The sequence below is a fragment of the Mustela nigripes genome, chromosome 6 (genome assembly GCF_022355385.1).
Source record: "Mustela nigripes isolate SB6536 chromosome 6, MUSNIG.SB6536, whole genome shotgun sequence".
Classification (NCBI taxonomy): Eukaryota; Metazoa; Chordata; class Mammalia; order Carnivora; family Mustelidae; genus Mustela; species Mustela nigripes.
Window position 1 is genome coordinate 12,030,405 of NC_081562.1, and position 12,137 is coordinate 12,042,541.

Consider the following 12,137-nt stretch of genomic DNA (forward strand, 5'->3'; position numbering starts at 1 on the left):
CATCCATGGCAATAGCAGGGAGTACTTTCCTGACAGGTTATGTGCAACTTGCCATTTCCATTAGTCCTTACCACAACTGCAAGAGGGAGCAACTGCTATCGGCCAGTTTACAAGTGAAAAAACGGAGGCACAGAGAAGTTAGCAGTTTGCCTAAGGTTACAGAGCTCTGAAGTGGCCAGGCCTGGATTTGCTGTTAAGACAGTTGGAGAGACTGGATGCTGACCCTGGGGCAAGGGGTCGATCAGGAGGTCAGTGTCTAAGCTCAGGGTGGGGATCTGGAGGCTCAGGGAAGCTGGGGGGGGGGGGGTTCTGCATGGCGGCTCTGGTGTGTGCTTCCCTCAGCCCCCAGGGGCTGCCTCCTAGGAGCCCCTTCCCCTGCTTGCGGGCTGGGCTCCATTCAACTTCCCTGTGTCCCTGGCCTGATGCCACCTTCCAAGGCAGCTGGGCCCAGCTGGTGCCTCATGAATCCTGGCCCACCGCCCCCACCGCCCCCACCAGCAGCTGGCCCTCTTTCATGCAGGGCGGCATGACTTCCTGCTGCTGCCTGAGTGACAGTGACGGCCTGGAGCCTGGGCCTGGGGCCTCAGACACACACACACACACACAGTGGCAATAGCTGTCTCTTGGGAGGAGGAGTCCTTCGGAGGGGGAGGGAGGGTCCCCAGTGCTGAGCCTTCCTGCTGGAGACCTTCCTGCCGGCCCTGCCACCCACCCCAGCTGACCTCTTTAGTCTCGTGGTCTCGGGCCAGTCAGAGACCCTCCTCGACCTCCCAGCCCCGCCACTGTCCCCCATCAGCCTCCTTCCTTCATCCCGAGCTTTTCATATTTCTGTCTTTGCTGCCCCTTCCCTGCCGAGTAAGTCACCAGACTGGCACAGGGCCACATTCGCCTCGTACACTCAGCGCTTAGGATGTGCAGCTGGGGCTCAGGGGACCCCACAAACAGGGAAGCATCAATGACTTGGCCGTCTAGCCATCAACAGGGCCACAAGCCCCTGGAGCCAGCCACAGAAGGTTCCCTGGGCTTCGGGGGCTTGGAACTTCATAAAATCACAATTCCCCACAGGGGACCCCTGAAACAGTGCTGTCACTCTCCCGGGGGACAGATGAGCGAGGCAGGAAGGTGTCGAGTAGGGAAGGAAAGGCAGCGGGGTAGAGGACCGGGTCCCACTCTCCCATTACTTTGTGGGCGACTAGGTAAAGCCTTGCTTCCCTGAGCCTCAGTTTCCCCCCCTGTAAGCAGCGATCAAAACCGTCGGCCACACACAGGGCTGACGTGCCCGTGGAAAGGCCCAGGCCCCACTGAACGAGGTGGAGAGGGCTGCGGGAGCTGCAGGGGAGAGGGAGGGAGCCTGTCTCTTCCCCGTCCTGTGAGATGACCTCCAGGCTCCCAGGTCAGGCCCGGGGACAGACATTTGCGAGCGGGGGATACACCTGCCCGAACTCACCAGGATCGTGTGCCCCCCTGCACACGCCCCCACAGATGCAGGCAGGCATCTGTGTCAGCGTGTGTGGTCATCAGCCGTCTAGCCAAGCCAGCAGTGGGGATACGAGCCATCTATCGTTGCCACAGTACTCTGGTCTGACCCTCGGATGCCGCCGACCTCAGGCACGCAGGGACGAGCTGAAGGTTCATGAGACACCAGAGAGGAAGCTCACGCAGACCTCAGCTCCCTGTGCTGGACCCCGGAGTGCTGCTGCACGGTTGCTGGGACCGGCAAGGACGAACCGAGGTGCTGGCATGAGCGCGGACCCGAGGAGGCAGCGGGACTAGCAACATAAAGCTACCCGGGGCCATTCAGAGGAGGCCAAAGTCACCAGCAGCCGGTCCCCTCTGTGTGCTGAGGCAGGCTAGGATGGACGGGGTGCTCATGCCTGAGGGGGTGCAGGGAGCCGAAAAGGTGGCACCACAGTGTGGTGCATGAACTCGGGCTCCCTCCCGGCTTTCAGAGCAGCAGGGGCAGGGCTGGCAGGGCTCTGTCCCTTGGCATGGGGGTTACCTACCCAAGGACCAGCCTATGTCCAGGAGCCACTTAACACCTTGTTGAAACCAGAGCCTTCCCGTTGCCAGGCTCAGGCACAGCTCAGATACGCAGGAGGCAGGAGGCAAGCTCAAGTCTGGACCAGCTGAGCCCGGGAGGCACGGACGGCAAGGGCCCAGGCAGCCTCCAGCTCCCCGACGCCATCAGACCAGGCTGACAGCTCTATGCCCAGGACGGTGGCATGGCCCCTCTCTCCTTGTCCCCAGAAGAGGTGGTTTAGGTTGAAGAGCTCAGAGGAAGGTGTGGCTGCCACCTGCCTCCAGGCTCGGCTCCTCTGTAAGCTCTGAAGCCTGGCCCAGGCAAGGAGACCCGGGGGAATGGACAGGCCTAGAGGTGTCCCCGGAGTTCCCTGTCCCACGTCCACCTGGAGGGCTGGCAGGGCCCCTCTCCTGCGTGCTTAGCTCCAGGCCACCCCTCACGTCACAGGTGCTGTCTGCTTGTCACTGATGGGAGCCGTGGCTGCTCAGAGACGGACCCGGGCCACACTCCAGGTGCCCCTGGACCCAGGCATTCTGACTTCTGTTCTTTTCCGCAGGCTAATCTTCCAGGCTGGCCACTTGCTCCCACCTCACAGCAGCCCCTGTCCCTTCCGCCACTGAGGTCTGGGCCATGACGTTCTAGCATGCCTTAAAAGCAGGGACTCTCGGGGAGCCTGGTGTGTAGATTCCAGACTGGAAAAGGAGGTTCTCCAAGAACAGACACCCTACGCCCAGCCTGTGGCTCAGCTCCCCAGGCTGTGTGCTAAATCACCCCAACTGGGCCTCAGTGCTGCCATCTGAAAAATGGGGACAATGCACTGACACACAAGGAAATGCCCAGCATGTGAGCAACGACTGCATCTATGCCATGTTCTCTGGGCGGAGGCAGCTCACGTGACCCTCTGAATCAGATATGGCTTCTGTAAGAGGAGATGCTAACTTCCGCCAGCGTCTTGGGACAACGCCGTGTGCCTGGCCCTGGGCCTCGGACAGGACACCCACACTGTCTACACCCACTCCCGTGCGCTTCCTGCTGCTGGGCAGGAGCTAGCCTGAGGGGGGACGGCAGGGTGGAGGTGCCCTTCGGGTGGAGGGATGCCAGCGAGCAGTGCTGCACCTGCCCGTCCCTGCTGAGGGTGGCCCTAGGTGCCCAGTGGTAGCACTGGGGCCTGCTGCTCCTCCCACACCATCTGCAGGTGCCTGTCTTCTGGACGGCCCCCAGCCCAGCCAAAACACTCCCCGTAAGCCACTTCCCTGCTGGAGACCAAACAGCATTGTTAGCAGGGTGCTTTCCTACCTTTAATTGGGGATACAAAAGGCACCTCTCCCAGTACAAGAAGATAGATCCACAGGTGGGCGGGCCCCGGGCCCGGTGGAGCCCCACCCGGGAGGAACAGCAGAAGGACGGAGGAAAAGGCAGTAGAGTCGTGGGGGTCACGGGTGCTCCGGGCGGCCCTGGAAGCCTCCCCTTTCCGGCCCGAGGAGTCTCACCCCTACCATGTGCAGCTTCGTACCTGGCCGGCGCGGCTCGGCACCCCCTCAGCAGCTGGCCAGAGCTCCATAAGGTAGGTGCCTGGAAATGGCCCAGGGGCTGTGACAGAAGCTTCTGCTGTCTCTAGCCCCAGCCAAGGCCTCAAATGGCAGTGTGGGCACCTGTGGGGATGGGTTCGGCGGGGGGATCACCCAGGGCAAGGAGTCACAGCAGGGCAACTGAACTGCTGGCCTGTCACAGGGCCCCCCGATTCTCAGCCAAGTAGTGGTCGGCCTGGGAAGGGGAGGAGGCAGAAAACGGCCGAGATCCCAGCGTGGAACTGACCTGTTACCCTGATTCATCCAGCTGCCTCTCCATAGCCCAGGTAGCGAGGCCCAGCCACAGCTGAGTCAGCCCGGCCTCGAGGAGAGTAGAGGGGTAACAAGTCAGCCTCAGAGCAGCCTTAACACCGAAGGAAGGAAAGAAGCCCCAGCCGAGGGGTGTGGGGGCAGCAGGGGCTCGAGCTGCAGGCACCAGGCCCCACGCTCATAAGGCAAACAGCGTGTCCTCGTCTTTCTTCTCCTGGGTCTTCTTTCGGGGGACAGTGCCACGAGGGAGCCCCGGGGGCCCCTCGGCCGAGGGGCTGGAGAGGTTGGGCAACCGATCAGCTGCTTTGGCCCTTTCTTCCAGGAACTTGTCAAATTCTAGAGGAACAAGAGAGGGGCTGGGGGTGGGCACTGCAGGGTAGGGGTGGGGGACGGGAGAAGGGGCAGGGCGGGGGCGGGGCCTACTACCTTCGCTGGTGACGCCCTTGGGCTCCTCTGCATCATTCCCCTGAGGAAGCAGAAGGAGGCAGAGGTTAGCCACAGTGGTCCTGGTGGGGCTGGGCAGGCACAGGCTGCTGAACCCGAGTGGGCCAGACTCAGGCTCCAGCTGGGCCCAGGACCGGAACCTCAGTCCCACCCGCTCCTGAGCTGCCGTGGAATGTTGCATGGAGTGCTGAGCCCAGGGTGCAGGGTCCCAGAGGTCCTAGATAAGCAGCGGGTCCTTTCCTTCCAGTGTGTAGAGAGTGGACAGACCTGCCCTTGTGGTGGAAAGGGACCCAGAGACGGAGACCACGCAGGCTAAAGCTGGGGGTGGGGTGCCTTCTGCCACCAACTGACAGGGACCCTTGCCTGACCTCAGGCAGAAACACGGTCTTAGCCGCTGGCAGAAGGCAGCCTCTGGGCCTGGGAGTGCTCAGGCCCTCAGTCTCTGGTGCCCAAAGGTGGGGTGGCAGAGGTGGGGTAAGGAGCCCTGGATGGGAGAGCCAAGGCTGGCTGCCCCTTCCGATCTCTGGGGGCTGTGAGGCTCTGCAGACAGCCTGGGCCCCCGCTACTTCCTGGGCTCAGCACCCCTCATGGCTGCTCCTCAGTCCCCACACCTGGAAGGCGGAGCAGCCGGTGGTTTCTCTCGGACAGGGGGGGTCCCCGGGCTGGGGCAGGCGCAGGGCTTAGTGTGGTCACGGTCACCCATGGCCCGTCCCGCCTGCCCTCCAGCTGGCTGAGGTTCCCAGGGACCCACTGTGGCGACAAGCTCATGAGAGGGTCCGCTCCAGCAGCCGTGAGGTGCTGGGCCCAAGACCTCCTCTAAAGGGAGAGCCCAAAAGAGGGTGGTCGGAGGCGTCCCACACTGGTGCTCCCTCCTCACCAGCTGCTCACCCTGCACCTGTGACAGTCACCTCCCCACAAGAAAAAAAGGGAGCACGCTGTCAGGTGTGCGAGGAAGGCGCCTGACCTTTGTTTCTGGGCTGGGCAGGCCCCTGCTTACCACGTCAGTGGACAGCCACTGCTCGATGTCCTCCATGAGGCAGGCCTGGGTGACAGGGATCTGGAAGGAAGGGGACCGGGTAAGGCAGTGAGGAGCAGAGCCCTGGGTGCCACGATGGAAGGCCCTGGCAGTTTGGGCCCCCCTGGCTGGCCGGCCTAGAGCAGTCACCCCCACCCTCATGCCTCCTTACGAGATGGGCCACACCCGGCCCACACCCTTCTGGGGAGGCCGAGAGCCTCGTCTCCCCTCCAACGTGGCTCCTGCCCAGCTGCCCGGGACCCACAGTTCTGCCCGCGGTGCCGGGCTGCGGGCAAGGGACACTAAGCTAGGTGGGGAGCGGGGGCTTTGAACAGCCAGTGCCCGGGCGTGAGCAGGGAACAGATCACCCTGTGGCCACATGCCAAGGGTGCTGCGGAGGTGCCGGGCCGGAGGGCGGGCTGCCGTCAGAGCAGGGCCTTAGCTGTTAAGGAGCATCCGACGGAAGGGTATTTGAAGCCCGGGGAGGGGCCGGCCGTCAGGGCTGGGGTAGGGAATGTTTGCGGGCCAGGGGCAGCCAGCCTCCCGCTCCCAGGCCCTCTGTGCAGACTCAGAGCTCATGCTGGCCGGGGCATGGAAGTGCACAGCGGGGTGCTGAGGCGGCTAGGCCGGTGCACTCAGGGGCTCACAGGCTACCTACAGGACCGGTGGCTCTGTGCCGCAAACACATGGGTTTTGCCACAAAGGCTCCTGCACAGGGGCTGCGGCTTCCTTCTATGGTGTGATGACCTGGTGGGTGGTCTGGGGACAGAGTCCGAGACTGCAGTCTGGCTCGGCTCTTACTATGGGGCGGCTTGGCCGGGTTACTTCCCTGACCTGGCCTCCCCCCTCAGTAGAGAAGGCGACGCGGTACCTACCGTCCAGACTGCTGTGAGGACGAAATGAGGGGATGGAGAGGAGGACTCTGGCACAGACAAGGTGCTCGAGAAGCGCTAGTTACTATCTGGCACAGACAAGGTGCTCGAGAAGCGCTAGTTACTATTTAGCTACTTTAGCGAAGACAGGGAGTGACAGTCTTTCTCCAGCCAAGCCAGTTCTGTCCCCAAGCTCTGTCCCCAGCACCCGAGGACCCCAGGGGCAGCAGGAGAGCCCAGCGCGGAGCAGGAGCCCACTTCCCAGCGACGGCAGCGGCACGTGCTCTGGGCTGCCCACACCAGCTCCCTCGCCCACTCAGCCCTGTGCGGGCACACGGCCCACAACCAGCAAGCCCCCGTCACCTCCCAGGTGCCAGATGGGCCACCTGGGCCTGGCTTCCGAGTCAGGAGCCAGAAGTGGGCACCGAGGGGCCGTGGAAGCAGGAGCAGAGGGGGCGGGACCGTGCTGATGCTGGGTGGGGGACACCCACAGCTCCCCTTGTTCTTCTCTGTGTCTAATGGCGCCACCCCCTCCGACAGCACCACTAGGTGGGACCCCTGCCAGTGGCAGCCTCCGCGCTCTGTGTCGCCGGCCTGGCCTCTCCTCACCATGCCTTGTCTCACCATCCAATCACTGAGGCTCTTCTCACCGCTGCCTCCCATCTGGGTGAGAGAAGGTCAGGCTGAGTGTGGAGAGAAGGGGGGGCCGGGCCCCGGTGTGCCCGCAGCCCTCTCCAGCGTGGAGGCCTCTCTCAGGTCGGCAGGCCGCTGACTGCCTTCGGAGGCTGTGTGTGTGTGTACGGGTGTGTGCACGCACACGTGTATGCACACTTGTGCAGGTACTGGTGCCATGGCGCCGGGTGGGAGAGGGGACAGGAAGCAGCAGAGGGTGTCTCACCGTGGGGTGAACCACAGCGGCCCTGGAACCCCAGAGTCTTGAATATGCTGGACAAAGCTCCTTCCTTTCCAGAATGATCTTGGGGGGTGGGGGCGAGCAAGCCCAGAATGGCGGAGTGGGCACTGTCAGCCAGTCTGCTGGCTGGGCAGAGATGCCGATGGGTGCGCCAGATCAGAATGCTGGCTTACCCAGTGCCCTTGTGTTTATCGATGAGCCAACAGGACTCCTGAGGACCCCAGAGGGGACTGGCAGCAGAGAGAGGCTGGAGTCCCGCTTCTCGGAGCTGGGACGGACCAGCCCAGTACCCATGGTGGTGGGGCTGGTGAAGCCCAGCAGCAAACCCTGGCTGCCCCCCGCCCCCCTTCCCAGCTGGCACTGGGCTCCCTTCTGTGCTCTGCTGCTTAGAGTAATGGCCAGACAGTTCAGTGGGAGAAGGCCCACCCGCACCCAGCCAGACGTACCCGGCTCGGGAGCAGGAGTCTACGGACACTTTCAGCAACATCGCACCCTGATCTGATAGAAGCTGCTCAAATCTCTCGAGCAATAAGAGAGGAATAAGCAATCATTTAGCAGCTTCTGCTCTCCTGCAAGTAGAGGTGGGTGTAGGTTTCCTACTTGTGGCTAGCCGCGGGTGGCACAGGAGCCGGGAGATCCGGGCTCTAGCCCTCGTCATGCCCCTGACACGTGTGCCTCTGGGCGAGTGACACCTGTCTCTGGGCAGCAGCTCCTTCTGCTGCAAAAGGAAGGAACTGGCTATGGAGCTCGCCTCTGTGCGTGAGAGGCCAGGTGGCCCGAGAGGGAAGAGCTTCCGGCAGGCCTCCCGAGTGTTTGGATGCATCTGGATGCCAGGAGCCAGATCTGCTGGAGTGCTCACCTCTGTTCCTTGGGACTCTGCAGGCCATCTGGGGCCCTGACTACCAGCACCGGCTATGGAGCCAGAAAGACCAACGGCTGTGAGATCTCGCCCTGCTAAGCCTTGGTTTTCTCATCTGTAGGTGGAGGTAACCACCCAGCAGTGCTGGCAAGACCAAACACCTATGCGTCAGGTGCCACACTAGAAATGTTACACCTGCTGCCTCCCTTGGCTGTTTCTGGATATCCGTTTCCTCATCTGTCAAAGGGGATAACAATATGCCCTACAGGTCTGGGTGAGGACTCAAAAAGGGGGACCCAGAGGCTCTGGCACAGGGCACAGATCCGACAGACGACTCTCACAAAGGAAAATCACGGGAGGCTCTGAGACATGGGTGTGAATGCGCTCTGCTTGGCGCCTGGCCGCACAGTGGGCACGGGAGGCATGTGACGCTCTAGCTGCTCCCGCCTTCACAGCATGCCGTGCCTCGCTCTGCTCTGACCTGGGAAGGCCCCCTGGGATGTTGGGGACGCCTCTGGGGAGTCTCTGTGACACTCCATCCACTGGCATATGGGGCAGCTTCTGCCTCCTAGCTGCTCTCCCAGCTTCCACGCTGGATCCTTCTAAAATGGACAGATACATCTTCCCCTCTGCTCAAGACTGACCATGGCCTCCACCTCACACAGTGCTTCTGGCTGCCCGAGGCCCATATACATCTTCCCCTCTGCTCAAGACTGACTATGGCCTCCACCTCACACAGTGCTTCTGGCTGCCCGAGGCCCTCCCATTCCCGCTGCCCCTCCGGCTCAATCTGCCGGCTCCCAGTCCCACCCTGGACTCAGAGGCCTGTGCTATCCGGGCCCTCTCCTCCGCCAACCCTTCGCTGCCCCTGCCCCTCCGACCCCTGGGCCCTGCCATTTCTAGCTGCCTCCCAAGGAGCTACTCTGTCCACTAATTGGAAGAGGAACTCTTGCCACCCCAAAGGCATCCAGAGACAAATTCAAAGGGACGAGAACTGGCCTTTGAGTTCCTGCCTAGTGGGCGGGGTCACCCAGAGCGCCCTCCGTCCCTGGCACGCGGCTGTTGCTCTGTGCACGGCCAAGCCCTGTGCTGAAACGAAAATGGTGCCCCTGGGTGCCGCCCCCCAACCCGCAGTTTTAGGTTCTGTTCTCTCTAGAGAGGCGGCGAGGCAGGATGCTGACAGAGCTACGATGCTGTCAAGCACCTTACATGCTCCCAGTCACACATCTCCCGCTGTGCAGGTTAGCTGCGTGCCTTGGGACGCACAGCCGGGAAGCCGTGGCACTGGCATGAGAACCCAGGCTGGGGGAGTCCAGCTCCCCGGCTCAGACTCACGTCTGTCCGAGTCCTTGCTCTAAGCCTTCCCTGCTGGGTGAACTTGGGCACATGACTTGACCTCTCGGGAGTGCTGCCTCAGCTGAGCTGGGAATTACCACCTGAGTGGCAAACAGCCCAGGACACGGCGGGGACTGGTGGGCACTGGTCTTCCTTCCGGACAACATAGCAACAGGACACTCTGCTTACCGCTCCAGTGTTCTGCTGCCGGGCATCCAGGGCTCCGGCCAGGCCATCTGTTGCTTGGGGGGCTTCGTATTTCACCCTGAAACACAGAGGTCACCATCGCCATGAGTGCGGCCCTTGCTGCATCAGGCATGATGGGACGCAGGGGTGGGTGGGGATGAGCTGGACTCACATCCTGGGTGGACCTGGGTCACGGCCGAGTAGAGAGCGGCTCAGACCCCAGGGAGGGCTCGGACTCTGCAGGCCCGCCTAGGCAGGGTAGACCTGGGCTCAGATAGAAATAGTGCCTGTGCCCCCATGCCCATGGAGAATTCCTACCTCCAGACCCTTCTTGGAGCAGCTTCTACTTTGCAGTGTAATAAATTGTGGTTCTGTATAAGGCTGCCTTGGATGGGGAGTTCCCTTCTGCTGCTGAAACAGCTGTGTAGACAGCTGGGTGGGGCAACAGCCCTCATGGCTTCCTGGACTGGCCCTGCCTGGGGAACGCCAGCCAGCCGAGTGGGCACAGAAGGCACCCAGCAGCTGTCTGCTGTGTCTGTCTCAGGTGGAGCCAGAGGGGGACTCAGCCCCGACTCTGGGGAAGAGCGGTTCTCCCTCTGAAGCATCCGCCAAAGGATGGGAGGCCTCGGCACCGGCCTGGTCCGATTTGGAGAAAAAGAAGTGCCCAGCACAATCATTGTCACAGGGGGAAAGCCCTGCATTTAGGGCTGGGCCAGGCTGAGGCTTCAGGAACCGGGACCCCATCGAATGAAACTCTTGCAATGCCAAATGGCCTTCCTGGGACCAGGGGGTGACAGGCACGCCACAGGGCCTCTTGAATAAGACCCTCCAGTTCCCAGGCAGCCATTTGACGGCACTGCCATCCACTCCCTCCAGCAGGATCAGACGTTAGCCAGGAGAGTGCCATCGTTAGCCGGCACGTCCCCCGGTGACGTGGCTCCCGTCCCCCAGGGGGCTGGGGGTGATCTGCAGGGCTGAGCGGGAGCCGATCAGAAAGTCGGGGTGGAGGGTGGTGCGCTCAGGCCCTTCTTGGGCTAAACCTGGGCAGTGAGAGCTGGTGAGGAGGAAGTGATGGCTGAGACCGGGTTGTGTGTCCAAGTAGCCCTGTCTCTCTCCCTCTAAGACACAGCTGGTGCCACACTGTGGAAAAAGCCAGAATGAGGCAGGTCCAGCCCTAGGAACATACAGAAACCGATACTTATCTTCACTCAAAAGAACTAGATGTTCTTTCCTAATTATGTCCTCTGTGTTTCTGTGTCTCTCCAACCTACCTGGCCCTGCTGACGAAGCCTGGCTATCCCTGGGGCCAGGCACAGGTTAGAGGGAAGGAGGAGCTAGGGGACGCCTGCGTGGCTCAGCTGGTTAAGCGTCTGCCTTCAGCTCAGGTCATGATCTCAGGGTCCTGCTTTGGGCCCCCTGCTCAGCCAGGAGCCTGCTTCTCACTCTGCCCTCCCCCTGTTTGTGTTCTGTCAAGTAAATAAATAGAATCTTAAAAATAAAAAAAAAAAGAAAAAAAGGCAAGAGGAGCCAGGGAGGCAGAGGTGTGGGCCAGACACCAGGTGGGCAGAAAAACTCTTAGAGGATTCAAGAGCCCCGGATGACAGGGCGAGAAGTGGAGTCCAGAGGCGAGTCAGGGCTAGAAGATCCAGCGGGGGCCGAAGGAAGGGTCTCCCAAGCAAAACGAAAGAAAGAGGAACCCGATGCTAGTGCACTCTCCTCCCCGTGTGCTGCCTTCTGTTGTGATGGAAACCAGTCCCCAGACCATGACCGAGAAGGTACTGGATATGCCCTCCCCACAGCATCTCATGCTCTCCCCATCTCAGAGCCTTCACACACACTGTTCCTATAGCCTGAAACGGCCTTCCAGCCTCTCATCCCCGAGGTCCAGCCCTGAGCACCCTCCGTAGAGCCACCAGCCACCACGCGTGCGTCCATAGCCCCTGGCACACCCCTACAGGATAGTGGTTAGCACCGCATGGCAGTGCTCTGTGCACCTTACTCCCTGCGAGACGGTGGGCTCTCGGCAGCAGGCGCCGGCCGGGTGTGCTTTCCTCTGCCCCCCATGGCTCTGCTCCCTAGGAGCGATGGTGCAACAGCAAGCCTCAGCCAGGCCAAGTGCCAGGGGCTCTCCGGCACGGCCCATGTGCTGCCCATTGGGGCCTGGTCGGCGGGGCCACCCTCCTGGGTGCAAGTCCCACTGGACTCATTAGCTTCCACATGCACAGCGGCCTCGCGGTGCCCCAAGCTCCATGGCAACCATGAGCTGCTAGTCCCTGAGCACCGGAGACTGGGTGTGCAGACCGTCTAGACTAAAGACGCGGCTCAGAGCTTGGGCCACCTCCAGTCAGCGGGCCGGGCTGAGCCACCCCATGGAGCCAGGCTGGCTGCCCCCTATCAGATCGGACATGGACGGGGTGTGGGTCGGGCATCCCTGGGCCCTGGGAGGCTCACTGACAGTTCCCAAAGACAGGGCACAGTGGGGAGGCCAGAGGCCATTCAAATGACTGGGATGACCACTGGGGAGCTAGGGGCAACTGCTGCGGGGATCCCTTAATCCAGAACTTTTCTTGGTTGTAAATCCTGGCTGTAAATCCACAGCTCAGTCCTGGGTCCTGAGCCAAGGACTGAGAACACCCAACAAACGGCTTCCCCTGA

General features: G+C 61.8%; 1 protein-coding gene across 2 annotated transcripts in view; it reads right to left on the reverse strand.

The window, feature by feature from the left end:
* Positions 1–3,928: 3,928 nt before the first annotated feature.
* The window catches only part of TOM1 (target of myb1 membrane trafficking protein), a 41,628-nt gene continuing 33,419 nt past the window's right edge, over positions 3,929–12,137 (reverse strand). The window contains exons 12-15 of one of the 2 annotated variants that reach the window (XM_059402145.1): positions 9,486–9,561; positions 5,300–5,359; positions 4,285–4,324; positions 3,929–4,194 (exon numbers count right to left, since the gene is read on the reverse strand). In XM_059402145.1, the coding sequence (XP_059258128.1) occupies positions 4,037–4,194; positions 4,285–4,324; positions 5,300–5,359; positions 9,486–9,561 (334 nt within the window). In that variant the 3' untranslated portion in view covers positions 3,929–4,036. Of the gene's footprint in view, positions 4,195–4,284; positions 4,325–5,299; positions 5,360–6,218; positions 6,853–9,485; positions 9,562–12,137 lie in introns of those variants that run through there. The other variant, XM_059402144.1, reaches the window with a different exon arrangement.